Source organism: Mustelus asterias, chromosome 10, assembly GCF_964213995.1.
Source record: "Mustelus asterias chromosome 10, sMusAst1.hap1.1, whole genome shotgun sequence".
In the NCBI taxonomy this organism is placed as follows: domain Eukaryota; kingdom Metazoa; phylum Chordata; class Chondrichthyes; order Carcharhiniformes; family Triakidae; genus Mustelus; species Mustelus asterias.
In genome coordinates, this window is record NC_135810.1 from 1 (window position 1) to 14,377 (window position 14,377).

Below are 14,377 nucleotides of genomic sequence, written 5' to 3' on the forward strand. Positions count from 1 at the left end.
TGAGCTGCAGCTATCTGCCAATCACAGAATTAATGGATGTTTGTTCTCCGTGACTGTCACATTATTAAAAGTAGTATACAATTCAGTTTGTGCCCACATCTTTTAGCCTTAGCAGTTAATTAACCTGTTGTGTACTAAACAGCTGTGCATTTAGTGAGACATAGAGCAACTCTTCCCCCACAATCTATTTTTGACTTTTACTTGAATCAAGAACATCAATATGATGATGGCCATTGCGATGTACTGCACACTCAGACAGCAACTCATACTGTTATTTACTGATAATTTTTGACATTGCACACTGAATATTACTGGTACCTGAAGTTTCTCTGTAGCTGTTGGCCAAAGCTGCCTGCATATCACTTTCTTAACAACATCTGGAAGCAGGCTGATAGTTATTAGCAGGATAATCCCTAACCAGGCTGGCCCTGTTGAGAGCATCTGCATGAAGACATAGTACATTCTCTGGTAATTCAGAAAAGGCCTGAGAAGAAAACAAACATCATCAGTGAAAAGAAGGGTCAGAAAAATCCAATTTAAAGATGAAGGTGAAAATAAACAATGGCATAGATCATGTGTCTGTAAACTAAAGATCCTGTATTTTTGCAGCGCATTCACAGGTTTGCTAGAATTTGCTAGCATTGTGCACATTATCATCAGATTTTCTTTAGTCTTTTTTAAAAGGTATTTATACAGATCACATTGTTTTGAATTAATGGACTGAGATTGTGGACACCGGTTGATTTTGGCAGAAAAGGTAAAGGTGCTGTGATGCAGGTTATGATCTGAACTCCATCTCTCTCCACACAGACACTGTCAAACTTACAAGTCATTCCAACATTTACTGTTTCTATCACATAGAACATAGAAGAAATACAGCGCAAACAGGCCCTTCAGCCCACAAGTTGCGCCGGTCATGTCCCTACCTACCTAGGCTTATATATAGGCTTACCTATAACCCTCAATCCTATTAAGTCCCATGTACTCATCCAGAAGTCTCTTAAAAGACCCTATCGAGGTTGCCTCCACCACCACTGACGGCAGCCGATTCCGCTCACCCACCACCCTCTGAGTGAAAAACTTACCCCTAACATCTCCTCTGTACCTACTCCCCAGCACCTTAAACCTGTGTCCTCTCGTAGCAGCCATTTCAGCCCTGGGAAAAAGCCTCCGAGAATCCACCCGATCTATACCTCTCAACATCTTGTACACCTCTATCAGGTCACCTTTCATCCTTCATCTCTCCAAGGAGAAAAGACCGAGCTCCCTCAGCCCATCCTCATAAGGCATGCCAACCAATCCAGGCAACATCCTTGTAAATCTTCTCTGCACCCTTTCAATCATTTCCACATCCCTCCCGTAATGAGGTGACCAGAACTGAGCACAGTACTCCAAGTGGGGTCTGACGAGGGTCTTATAAAGCTGCATCATTATCTCCCGACTCCTAAACTCAATCCCTCGATTGATGAAGGCTAGCAAACCATACACCTTCTTAACCACCTCCTCTACCTGCGAGGCCGATTTAAGAGTCCTATGGACCCGGAGCCCAAGGTCCTTCTGATCCTCTACACTGCTAAGAGTCTTACCCTTGATATTACACTCCTTCATCCCATTTGACCTGCCAAAATGGACCACTACACATTTATCCGGGTTGAAGTCCATCTGCCACTTCTCCGCCCAGTCTTGCATCCTATCTATGTCACGCTGCAGCTTCTGACATCCCTCCAACCTATCCACAACACCACCAACCTTCGTGTCGTCGGCAAACTTACCAACCCATCCCTCCACTTCCTCATCCAGGTCATTTATGAAAATGACAAACAGCAAGGGTCCCAGAACAGATCCCTGGGGCACTCCACTGGTGACCGACCTCCATTTAGAAAAAGACCCATCTACAACCACTCTCTGCCTTCTGCAGGCAAGCCAGTTCTGAATCCACAAGGCAGCAGCCCCTTGGATCCCATGCCCTCTCACTTTCTCGAGAAGTCTTGCATGGGGGACCTTATCGAACACCTTGCTGAAGTCCATGGAAACCACATCTACCGCTTTTCCTTCGTCAATGTGTTTAGTCACATTTTCAAAGAACTCCACCAGGCTCGTAAGGCATGATTTGCCTTTGACAAAGCCGTGCTGACTACTTTTGAGCATACTAACCTTCTCTAAATGTTCATAAATCCTGTCCCTCAGGATCTTCTCCATCAACTTACCAACCACTGAGGTTAGACTCACCGGTCCATAATTTCCTGAGCTATCCCTATTCCCTTTCTTGAATATAGGAACCACATCTGCAATTCTCCAATCCTCCGGAACCTCTCCCGTCTCCACCGACGACGCAAAGATCATCGCCAGAGGCTCTGCAATCTCTTCCCTCGCCTCCCACAGTAACTTGGGGTACATCCCATCCGGTCCCGGCGACTTATCTATCTTGATGCTATTCAAAGTTTCCAACACATCCTCTTTCTTAATGTCCACATACTCAATCTTTTCAGTCCACCTCAATCCTGTAGTACAACCACCCAGGTCTTTTTCCACCGTGAATACCGAGGTAAAATATCCATTAAGCACCTCTGCTATTTCTTCCAGTTCTGTACAGACTTTCTCACCCTCACCTTTTATAGGTCCTATCCTTCACATCTCATCCTTTTACTCTTCACATATTTATAGAACGCCTTAGGGTTCTCCTTAATCTTACCTGCCAAGGCCTTCTCGTGACCCCTTCCGACTCTTCTAATTTCTTTCTTAAGTCCCTTCCTACAAGCCGTATACTCATCTAGATCCCTATCATCGCCTAGCTCTCTGAACCTTTTGTACGCTTTCCTTTTCTTTTTGACTAGGTTCAGCGCAGCTTTCGTGCACCACGGTTCCCATAGCCTACCAACACCTCCCTGTCTCATCGGAACGTTGTCATGCAGAACTCCAGACAAACATTCCTTGAAAATCTGCCACCTTACTTCAGTACTTTTCCTCGAGAATGCCTCCTTCCAATTTACGCCTCTAATCTCCTGCCTGATGGCTTCATATTTCCCCTTACTCCAGGTAAACACTTTCCTAGCTTGCCTGATCCTATCTCTTTCCAATGCTAGCGTAAAGGAGATAGAGTTATGATCACTCTCCCCAAGATGCTCCCCCACTGAGAGATCCGACACCTGTCCAGGCTCATTTGCCAGTACCAGATAGAGTACAGCCTCTCGTCTTGTAGGCTTATCCACATGCTGTGTCAGGAAACCCTCCTGAACACACCTAACAAACTCCTCCCCATCCAAACCCCTTACCCTAGGGATATTCCAATCGATGTTTGGGAAATTAAAGTCTCCCATCACGACAACCCTGTTATTGCTACATCTCTCCAGGATCTGTTTCCCTATCTGCTCCTTAACATCCCTGTTACTATTGGGCGGCCCTGATCAGCAGTGCCACTCCCCCCATCTTTTGCCTCCCTCTCTGTCCTTTCTGAAACATCTGAAACCCGGCACCTGAAGTATCCAGTCCGGTCCCTGTCCCCAAGTCTCCGTAATGGCCACCACATCACACTTCCAAGCATCGATCCACACTCTAAGCTCATCCACTTTATTCACTACACTCCTGGCGTTAAAATAGACATATCTCAAACCTTTTGTTTAAAGAAAATTTTAGAATCCATCTCAGATGGATCTAAATATTTAATGGCATTATTTGAAGAGAAGCAGAAGTGTTCTTCCTGGTGTCCTGGCCAATATTTATCTCTCTTATCATTATTACAAAACAGATTCTCTGGTTATTATCACACTGTTGATGTGAGATCTTGCTATGCACAAATTCCCCATGTTACAACAGCGACTACACTTCAAAAATTATTCCATCAACTGTAAAGCATTTTGGCTGATCAAAGGTGCTACATAAATGTGCTCAGTTTTAGAATAATGCAGTCCACATTGTTAAGGCCCACTGATCTGCTTCCCACCAGCTGAGGGATCTCTTTCCTGTTTTCCCACGATACCACTCCAATGAGGTGCTTCATTAAGATTTTATTTAGCCCATTTGTCAGAGAAAAAGCATTTTCTCATCATTTGTGAAAACTAATACAAATTCCATTGGCCCAATCCGGATTGCAATTGTTAGAAACTTGAAAAAAAAAAATTCCCGTGTGAAAAGTGCTGTCCTGTGACGCAGTGTGCCTGATTTGCCTGCCCCAGAAATTCAATCAAGGGGCACTGCATTTAAATGGGCCCACAGCACTTACAGTCAAGCCAAGAGGATGGCAGCTAAGAAGCCAGTTTCACGGTTTATAGAGGGGGTCCTGACACAAATGTTGGATGCCATGGAGGAGAAAAGGGCTACCATTTACCTGAAGGTAGGTGGAGACCCTCCAGTAAGGTTGCTAACCCTGCTTGGAAAAATGTGGCCAACGGTGAATGCCAGCACCCACCTCAAGAGGAGGGGGGTGCAGTGCCTAAAGAAAATGAATGACATTCTCCGTGCTGCCAGGGTGAGCGCTTATTGACTTCTCTCACCACTCTCCTCTCAGACACCCCTTACCATGCCACCTTGCCCTACCTGCTGCCACCTCCCTGTGCCCCACCACCTGACCTCACACATGCTTCCTCATCTACCCTGAGACTTCTCTCCTCATCGTTCATCTCTGCTCACGCACAGCGCCCACACATTCCAGGCATCACTGCCATCCAATCCGGCACATGGCTTACTCACAACCTCTCCATCTGTCTCCCTACAGGATAAGCTTGTTCATAACTGTTGCTAGTGAGCGAAGGTGGGCATGGCATGGTAGAACTGAGGATCCTGATTCTTTTCAAGGAACTGGCAGGGGAAGAGCAGGAGTGGGCCTGCGTGGAGAGCCAGGTGGGCGGGAGAGGGAAAAGTGAGGAGCCTTTGCACTTTCATCCATCTGTCCAAATTCATGCGAGTTCTTTCTCTCCCAGACCTTTGCCCTTACTGTGCACCAATACAACGTCCCGTCCCTTGCAAGAAAATTACAAGAACAGCCTAGCCCACCTTCCAGCAGGCATCCTGCACCAAGCTAGGCATGGATTTCTGAGGAGATGTCAGTGGAGATCACTGAAGATGCATCACAGCTGTCACCTGCAGCATCCCCCAGCGCAGAGACACACACATTAGTGGGTGATCTTAGTGAGCAGGCTCCTGGGTCGCTATCTGTGAGCACCACTATCTGCTGATCCAAATCAGGCAGAGGCAGGGATGTCTCTGGGATTGGACAGTCAGACCTCTGCTGGGATTGCAAGGCAGAGTCAGGAATACCAAGGTGTGTCAGTGATATTTCTGGGATTGCAAGGTCGACTGGATGAGTACCAAAGCCCTTCACGGGAGATGGTGCCAGCAATGTGAGGCACCCAGGCCAACACTTTAAGGGTGGTGTCCACAGTGGAGAATCTGGGACTTGACATCAAATTCGTGGTAGTAGGTGTCCAATACATGGTTCAGGGCATGTGCTTGATGGTTGAGGGCATCAACTGAATCGTGCTGACAATAGAGGGCAAGCACGAGTGCCAGCACCAGAGGACGAGGGAGGCTCATGGATCTCACTCCAGCTATCCCTCTATCCCATGGAGTGACCCAGAGACCCACAAACACCCAAAAGGAGGAGGATCCACTGGTGAATAGCTGCAACTTTCTACCCACGAGGCCCTGGGAGTGCCTACTCTATCTGATTTCCCCCTTCCAGAGGCTGAGGAATCTCTGGCACAGAGAACAGAATAGGATGGCACAACAACACTTGTGCCACCTGCAAGTAGGCCGGTGCCCTCCAGAGGATGCCCGCCAAGGACATCTCAGGCAGCAGAGCGGGGCAGACAGTAGGCTGCCTCAATCTCTGATGTGGATCCTGGGGTTATACCTAGACGTAGTGAGAGGGTTAGGAAGGTTAAGAAATTGTAGTTGCACAGCGTGGGCATGGGTGACGTTGGACACTCAGATCTGTTGAGCACTGACGTTTGTTTATATATTATCTATAACTGCATAGAATCGCACTTTTTTCACCATTTTTAGGCTGCCTGATCTCTACTGATTGCTGATAGCAATGGCACTTCTCACCTTAGGGATGCATTTGGACTTCCAGTGCCTTCATCCCCTCTATGCAATGATGCAGAGAGGTGTAATAACATTCCATCATGTGCACACAATTCAGGTACACACTAAAAAGGATTATATCACTATGACCCAATTAACCTCAATATATCAACACAAATGCCAAAGTATTGCAGATGCTGGAAATTTGAAATAAAAACCAAACATGCTGGAAATACACTGCAGGTCTGGCAGCATCTATGGGAGTCATGATGTGGAGATGCCGGCGTTGGACTGGGGTGAACACAGTAAGAAGTCTCACAACACCAGGTTAAAGTCCAACAGGTTTATTTGGTAGCAAATACCATAAGCTTTCGGAGCACTGCTCCTTCGTCAGATGGAGTGGAAATGTGCTCTCAAACAGTGCACAGAGACACAAAAATCAAGTTGCAGAATACTGATTAGAATGCGAATCCCTAAAGCCAGCCAGGTCTTAAAGGTACAGACAATGTGATGTTTAATGCTCCCTCCGCCACATTGTCTGTACCTTTAAGACCTGGCTGGCGTTAGGTATTCGCATTCTAATCAGTATTCTGTAACTTGATTTTGTGTCTGTGCCCTGTTTGAGAGCACATTTCCACTCCATCTGACGAAGGAGCAGTGCTCCGAAAGCTTATGGTATTTGCTACCAAATAAACCTGTTGGACTTTAACCTGGTGTTGTGAGACTTCTTACAGCATCTATGGGACACAGTAAGGAGTCTAACAACACCAGGTTAAAGTCCAACAGGTTTATTTGGTAGCAAATGCCACTAGCTTTCGGAGCGCTGCTCCTTCATCAGGTGAGTGGAAGATCTGCTCATAAACAGCAAGCAGGGCATATAAAGACACAAACTCAATTTACAGAATAATGAATAATGATTGGAATGCGAGTCTTTACAGCTAATCAAGTCTTAAAGGTACAGACAATGTGAGTGGAGGGAGCATTAGCACAGGTTAAAGAGATGTATATTGTCTTCAGACAGGACAGCCAGTGAGACTTTGCAAGTCCAGGCAAGTTGTGTGAGTTACAGATAGTGTGACATGAACCCAAGATCCCGGTTGAGGCCGCCCTCATGTGTGCGGAACCTGGCTATCAGTCTCGGCTCAGCGACTCTGCGCTGTCGTGTGTTGTGAAGGCCGCCTTGGAGAATGCTTACCCGAATATCAGAGGCCAAATGCCCGTGACCGCTGAAGTGCTCCCCAACAGGAAGAGAACAGTCTTGCGTGGTGATTGTCGAGCGGTGTTCATTCATCCGTTGTCGTAGCATCTGCACGGTTTCCCCAATGTACCATGCCTTGGGACATCCTTTCCTGCAGCGTATCAGGTAGACAACGTTGGCCGAGTTGCAAGAGTATGTACTGTGTACCTGGTGGATGGTGTTCTCACGTGAGATGAAGGCATCCGTGTCGATGATCCGGCACGTCTTGCAGCGGTTGCTGTGGCAGGGTTGTGTGGTGTCGTGGTCACTGTTCTCCCGAAAGCTGGGTAGTTTGCTGCGGACAATGGTCTGTTTGAGGTTGTGCGGTTGTTTGAAGGCAAAAAGTGGGGGTGTGGAGATGGCCTTGGCGAGATGTTCGTCTTCATCAATGACATGTTGAAGGCTCCGGAGGAGATGCCATAGCTTCTCCGCTCCGGGGAAGTACTGGACAACGAAGGGTACTCTGTCCACCGTGTCCCGTGTTTGTCTTCTGAGGAGGTCGGTGCAGTTTTTTGCTTTGGCGCGTCGGTACTGTCGATCGATGAGTCGAGCACCATATCCTGTTCTTATGAGGGCATCTTTCAGCGTCTGGAGGTGTCTGTTGTGATCCTCCTCATCCGAGCAGATCCTGTGTATACGGAGGGCTTGTCCATAGAGGGTGGCTTCTTTAACGTGTTTAGGGTGGAAGCTGGAGAAGTGGAGCATCGTGAGATTATCCGTGGGCTTGCGGTACAGTGAGGTGCTGAGGTGACCGTCCTTAATGGAGATGCGTGTGTCCAAGAATGCAACCAATTCCGGAGAGTAGCCCATGGTGAGTCTGATGGTGGGATGGAACTTGTTGATGTCATCATATAGTTGTTTCAGTGATTGTTCGCCATGAGTCCAAAGGAAGAAAATGTCATCGATGTATCTAGTGTATAGCATCGGTTGAAGGTCCTGTGTGGTGAAGAAGTTTTGTTCGAACCTGTGCATGAAGATGTTGGCATATTGAGGTGCGAATTTGGTCCCCATGGCTGTTCCGTGTGTCTGGATGAAGAACTGGTTGTTGAAGGTGAAGACATTGTGGTCCAGGATGAAGCGGATGAGTTGTAAAATTGCATACTCCCACAATTTGCCTGGAATTGCAAAGTCTCACTGGCTGTCCTGTCTGGAGACAATACACATCTCTTTAACCTGTGCTAATGTTCCCTCCACTCACATTGTCTGTACCTTTAAGACTTGGTTAGCTGTAAAGACCCGCATTCCAATCATTATTCATTGTTCTGTAAATTTTGTGTCTTTATATGTTCTGTTTGCTGTTTATGAGCAGCTCTTCCACTCACCTGACGAAGGAGCAGCGCTCCGAAAGCTAGTGGCGTTTGCTACCAAATAAACCTGTTGGACTTTAACCTGGTGTTGTTAGACTCCTTACTCTGTTTACCCCAGTCCAACGCCGGCATCTCCACAGCATCTATGGGGACAGAGCCAGAATAAACACTTCAGGTCTGTGACCTTTCATTAGAACTCCTATATGCTTATCAAATGCTGTCCAATGCTGTCAATTAAATGTTTCCATTTTATATTTGTGCAGATATTGGGCCTATTCTCTGTCCTTCTGAAAACTTTAGTTACATTAAGGGAAACATACACCAAAGTGTATTGTTTTACATTCAGTCTATATTTTGCAGACAGGCCAGAACCTTTTAGCCTCCCAGTGGCCGAGGTGGTTCCCCATTGACCAATGACAGAATCTTTCAGTTCTGCTGAATTCTACAGCATTTTTGCATAGCTCGCCAGCCCTCGACCAGAGAACCAGTGGAACAGTTCGACTTCAGTGGGACTGGAAGACCCCACTGGCAGGAAACACCAGAAAATCCCACTCACACTTACCAGATAATGCCTCCCCAGAGAAGAGAAAAGATGATGTAAAATAATAGTGAACCCCATATCACAAAGTGATTTATCCATGTCCAATGATGAGTGTCCAGGGCAAGCTGTGAAAACAGGACAACATGCATTTGTAACTACCCCCAACAATGACGAGATGAAACACAAAACAGTAGAGGGATAAAGCAAGAGTGCAGATGTCCATATTCAATCCAAATTCCCTTGGGAGTCATCAACAAAACATGTGACTTATTAAATAGGGGCAATATTGAATTTTAGTGGTGTTTTCATTTCTCATCCTCATTCAGAAAGTAGCTGCCTGAAGTAGAATTCTGTTGAAACACAAACTGTGACAGGAAATTTGTAATAGTTTATCACTGCACATTAAACAACTAGCTGAGTACAGTCCAAACAAATCCATTTAGAAAAAAGGTTGTGGAAATTACTGGAGGATATGTTGCATAATCAGGAGTGGTAGAGAAGGGAATGAATATGGGCACATAAGGCATAATGTCAAAGTTTGCAGATGTTACAAAACTCAGAAATGTAAAAGACTTCAGAAACACACATGCAGGCTAATAAAATGGGCAAACTCAGCAGATAAATGCTAATGTGGAGAACTGTGAAGAGATACATTTTGGAAGAATGGGAGGCAATATGAACTAAATTATACCATTTGAAAGGAAGTGCAAGAACAAAGAGATCTCGGGGTGTTTGGACACAAATCTTTGTCGATAGCATGGCGCATTGAGAAGATTGTTAACAAAGCATATGGGATCCCTGGCTTTATAAACAGAGAGATGAACTTATGATAAACCTTAGTAAAATACTAATTATGGTTAAGCTGGCATATTGTGGTCAATTCTAGGCACATTGTGCGAATGATGTCAAGTCTTGGAGAGGCAGTGGAGATAGGCAGGTTCAGTTCTCTTCGAAAGGGTGTGTAACTGCAACCAGGCCCATCAATTTTTCATCAAGTGGCGACCAGTGCCATATTCTTCCTCCAGCCCTTCAGCAGATGCACATTGTCCTCCTTTTTGATTTGATTTGATTTATTATTATCACATGTATTAACATACAATGAAAAGTATTGTTTCTTGTGCACTATACAGACAAAACATACCGTTCATAGAGAAGGAAAGGAGGTTGCAGAATGTAGTGTTACAGTCATAGCTAGGGGGTAGAGAAAGATCAACTTAATGCAACTTCCTGCCCTTCAAACTAGTGCCCCATTCTCTCCCTGCCTTGCACCCAGTGTTCCGATATCCCCCAGCCTCTCATCCAGTGTCCCATTCTCCCCTTGTCACCCAGTGCCTCCATTCACCATTCCATTTCCCCAGTAGGTCCCCAAGACTGGGCAGAAATCCTTGGATCTCCAGATCACAAGGAATCCAGAGGAGTGTGATTCTTGTCCTGTAATAGTTACAGCAGCAGATTGGAATTATGGATTTTCTTCTCAATAATGTTAAGTGGATCCAAGTCAGATGGTAAAGAACAAAATAAGAAACAGCTCTTTTTCCTTGTATGTAGGTTTACTCACAGGATGTAACATTATAGATATCTGTCTCCTGACTACCAACTCAATGTACCAGCCATAACAGCACTGTAATGGAAATAAATTCCAAAAGAAACTTATCTAACTAAATCAAAATATAATTTTTGTGCGGTGATTCTAGCCCACACTGTGCCACTGGCCATGGAAAGCCATCCCTCTTTATACTTTTTTTGACATCATAGCGTCATAGAGCTTTACAGCATGGAAACAGGCCCTTTGGCCCAACTTGTCCACGCTGCCCAGTTTTTACCACTAAGCTAGTCCCGATTGCCCGCATTTGGCCCATATTCCTCTATAACTATCTTACCAATAGAATCACAGAATACTACAGTGCAGAAGAGGCCCTTCAGCCCATCGAGTCTGCACCAACATATGAAATGACCTGACCTACCCACCTAATCCCACTTGCCAGCACTTGGCCCATAGCCTTGAATGTTGTGACATGCCAAGTGCTCATCCAGGTATTTTTAAAGGATGTGAGGCATCCCGCCTCTACCACCCTCCCAGGCAGCGCATTCCAGACTCGCACCACCCTCTGGGTAAAACGGTTTTTCCTCAAATCCCACTAAAATTCCCACCCCTCACTTTTAACTTGTGTCCCCTTGTAACTGACCCTTCAACTAAGGGGAACAGCTGCTCCTTATTCATCCTGTCCATGTCCCTCATAATGTTGAGCAGCTCAATCTGGTTGCCCCTCAGTCTTCTCTGCTCCAGAGAAAACAACCCAAGCCGATCCAACCTCTCTTCATAACTTAAATGTTCCATCCCAGGCAGCATCCTGGTGAATCTCCTCTGCACCCCCTCCAGTGCGTTCACATTCTTCCTATAATGTGGCAAACCGAACTGCTCACAGTACTCCAGCTGTGACCTCACCGAAGTTCTATACAACTCCATCATGACCACTCTGCTTTTGTGATCTATACCCCGATTGATAAAGGCGAGTGTGCCATATGCCTTTTTCACCACCCTAATAACATGCCCTTCCATCTTCAGAGACCTATGGACAAACAAGCCAAGGTCCCTTTGTTCTTCGGAACTTCCCAGTGTCAGACCTTTCATAGTATACTTCCTTGCCAAATTACTCCTTCCAAAGTGTATCACCTCACACTTTTCAGGGTTAAGTTCTATCTGCCACTTATTCACTCATTTGACCATCTCGCCTATATCTTCCTGTAACCCAAGACACTCAACCTCACCGTTAACCACCCAGCCAATCTTTGTGTCATCAGCAAACTTACTGATCCGACCTCCCACAGAGTCACCTATGTCATTTATAAAAATGACGAACAATAGGGGGCCCAGCACGGATCCCTGTGGTAGGACACTACTGGTCACTGAAGCAGCCATCTGTTATCATCCTCTGTCTCCTACCGCTAAGCCAATTATGAATCTACTTTATCAGATCACCATGTGTCCCATGTGCATTAGCCTTCTTAATAAGTCTCCCATGTCGGACTTTGTCAAAGGCTTTGCTGAAATCCATCAACTACATTACCCTCATCCACATACTTGGTTACATGCTCAAAAAATTCAATCAAATTTGTTAGGCATGACCTCCCTCTGACAGAACCATGCTGACTATCCTTGATCAAACCTTGCTTCTCCAAATGGAGATAGATTCTCTCCTTCAGAATCTTCTCCAGTAGTTTCCCAACTACAGACGAGAGACTCACTGATCTGTATTCTGTGGCTTGTCTCTACAACCTTTCTTAAATAGTGGGACCACATTAGTTGTTCTTCAGTCCCCTGCTGGTCAGAGAGGGCTTAAAAATTTGGGTCAGAGCCCCTGCAATTTCCTCCCTCGCCTGCCACAACAGCCTGGGACACAATTCATCCGGACTTGGAGATTTGTCCACTTTTAAGCCCGCCAATACGTCCAATACCTTGTCACTCTCCCCGAATTCCACAACTACCTCCTCATTTTGTGGGTGATTGTAACTATCTAAATGGTTTTTAAAAGACAACATTGTACCCGCTTCCACTACTGCCTCTGGCAGCTCGTTCCAGACACTCGCCACCCTCTGAGTGAAAAAATTGCCCCTCTGGACCCTTTTGTATCTCCCCTCTCACCTTAAACCTAGGCCCTCTAATTTTAGACTTCCCTACCTTTGGAAAAAGATGTTGACTATCGAGGTGATCAGTTAACCAAATAGCTAATTTGAAAAATGCCAATTTGGCCTATTTTAATCATTGAATCACAGAATCATACGTGCAGAAGAGGCCCTTTGACCCATCGAGTCTGCAATGACAAGGGAGAATTGCCTGAATTTCTACCTAATCACATTTGCCAGCATTTGGCCCATAGCCTTCAATGTTATGACATGCCAAGTGCTCATCTAGGTACTTTTTAAAGTATATGAGGCAACCCGCCTCTACCACCCTTCCAGGCAACACATTCCAGACCGTCACCACCTTCTGGGTAATAAATTTTTCCTCACATCCCCCCCCTAAACGTCCTGCCCCTCACCTTGAACCTATGTCCCCCCGTGACTGACCCTTCAATTAAGGGGAACAGCTGCTCCTTATCCACTCTGTCTATGCCTCTCATAATCTTTGTACACCTCGATCAGGTCGCTCCTCAGTCTTCTCTGCTCCAACAAAAACAACCCAAGCCTATCCAACCTCTCTTCATAACTTAAATGTTCCATCCCAGGGAGCATCCTGGTGAATTCCTCTGCACCCCCACCAGTGCAATCACATCCTTCCAATAATGACCCCAAAGGCACGGCAGTTTCACCAAACGTCTGACGGACAGCATCTATCGCCACTTGGAGAGGCAAAGCTTGATCAGGGACAGTCTGTCCGGCTTTGTCAGAGGGAGGCCATGCAGAACAAATTAGATTGAATTTTTTGAGGAGGTGACCAGGTGTGTAGACGAGGGTAGTGGAGTCAATGTAGTTTACATGGATTTCAGCAAAGCCTTTGACAAGGTCCCACATGGGAGACTTGTAAAGAAAGTAAATGTACATGGGATACAGGGTAATTTGATAAAGTGGATTCAAAATTGGCTGGGTTGTTGGACGTGATGTGGAGAGGCCGGTGTTGGACTGGGGTGGGCACAGTAAGAAGTCTCACAACACCAGGTTAAAGTCCAACAGGTTTATTTGGTAGCACTAGCCACTAGCCTTTGGAGCACTGCCCCTTCATCAGGTGAGTGGGAGTTCGACACAAACTCAATTTACAAGACAATGGTTGGAATGCGAGTCTTTACAGGTAATCATAGAACATAGAAAATAGAAAAACTACAGCACAAACAGGCCCTTCGGCCCACAAGTTGCACCGGTCATGATCCTACCTACCTAGGCTTATATAGGCTTACCTATAACCCTCAATCCTATTAAGTTCCATGTACTCATCCAGAAGTCTCTTATAAGGCCCTATCGAGTTTGCCTCCACCACCATTGACGGCAGCCGATTCCACTCACCCACCACCCTCTGAGTGAAAAACTTATGTAACCCCCTGCTGATCACTATATGGGGCTACTATTTAACTGTTTGATTTACAGGATCCTAAATTCCTAGCAGTTGATGGTGAGCTGGCTAAATTTCCTGTTTACCCATAAATGCCAGTACAGGCTTGCATGAAAAGGATTTGAATATGTTTAGCGCGGTGCCTCCAAAAATGTTATTGAGATAAACCTTATAATGAGAAAAGGTTCGGAACAACAAGGTAAACGGAATAACAAAAAAAATTTAAT

The 14,377-nt window shown here is 45.7% G+C and overlaps 1 protein-coding gene across 1 annotated transcript in view; it reads right to left on the reverse strand.

Annotated features, from left to right (window-relative positions):
• Positions 1–318: 318 nt before the first annotated feature.
• atp11a (ATPase phospholipid transporting 11A) overlaps positions 319–14,377 on the reverse strand; it is a gene marked incomplete at its 3' end in the record, with an annotated part of 232,999 nt that continues 218,940 nt past the window's right edge. The window contains exons 28-29 of the mRNA XM_078222717.1: positions 9,128–9,231; positions 319–484 (exon numbers count right to left, since the gene is read on the reverse strand). Of these exons, the coding sequence (XP_078078843.1) occupies positions 319–484; positions 9,128–9,231 (270 nt within the window). The remainder of the gene's footprint in view (positions 485–9,127; positions 9,232–14,377) is intronic.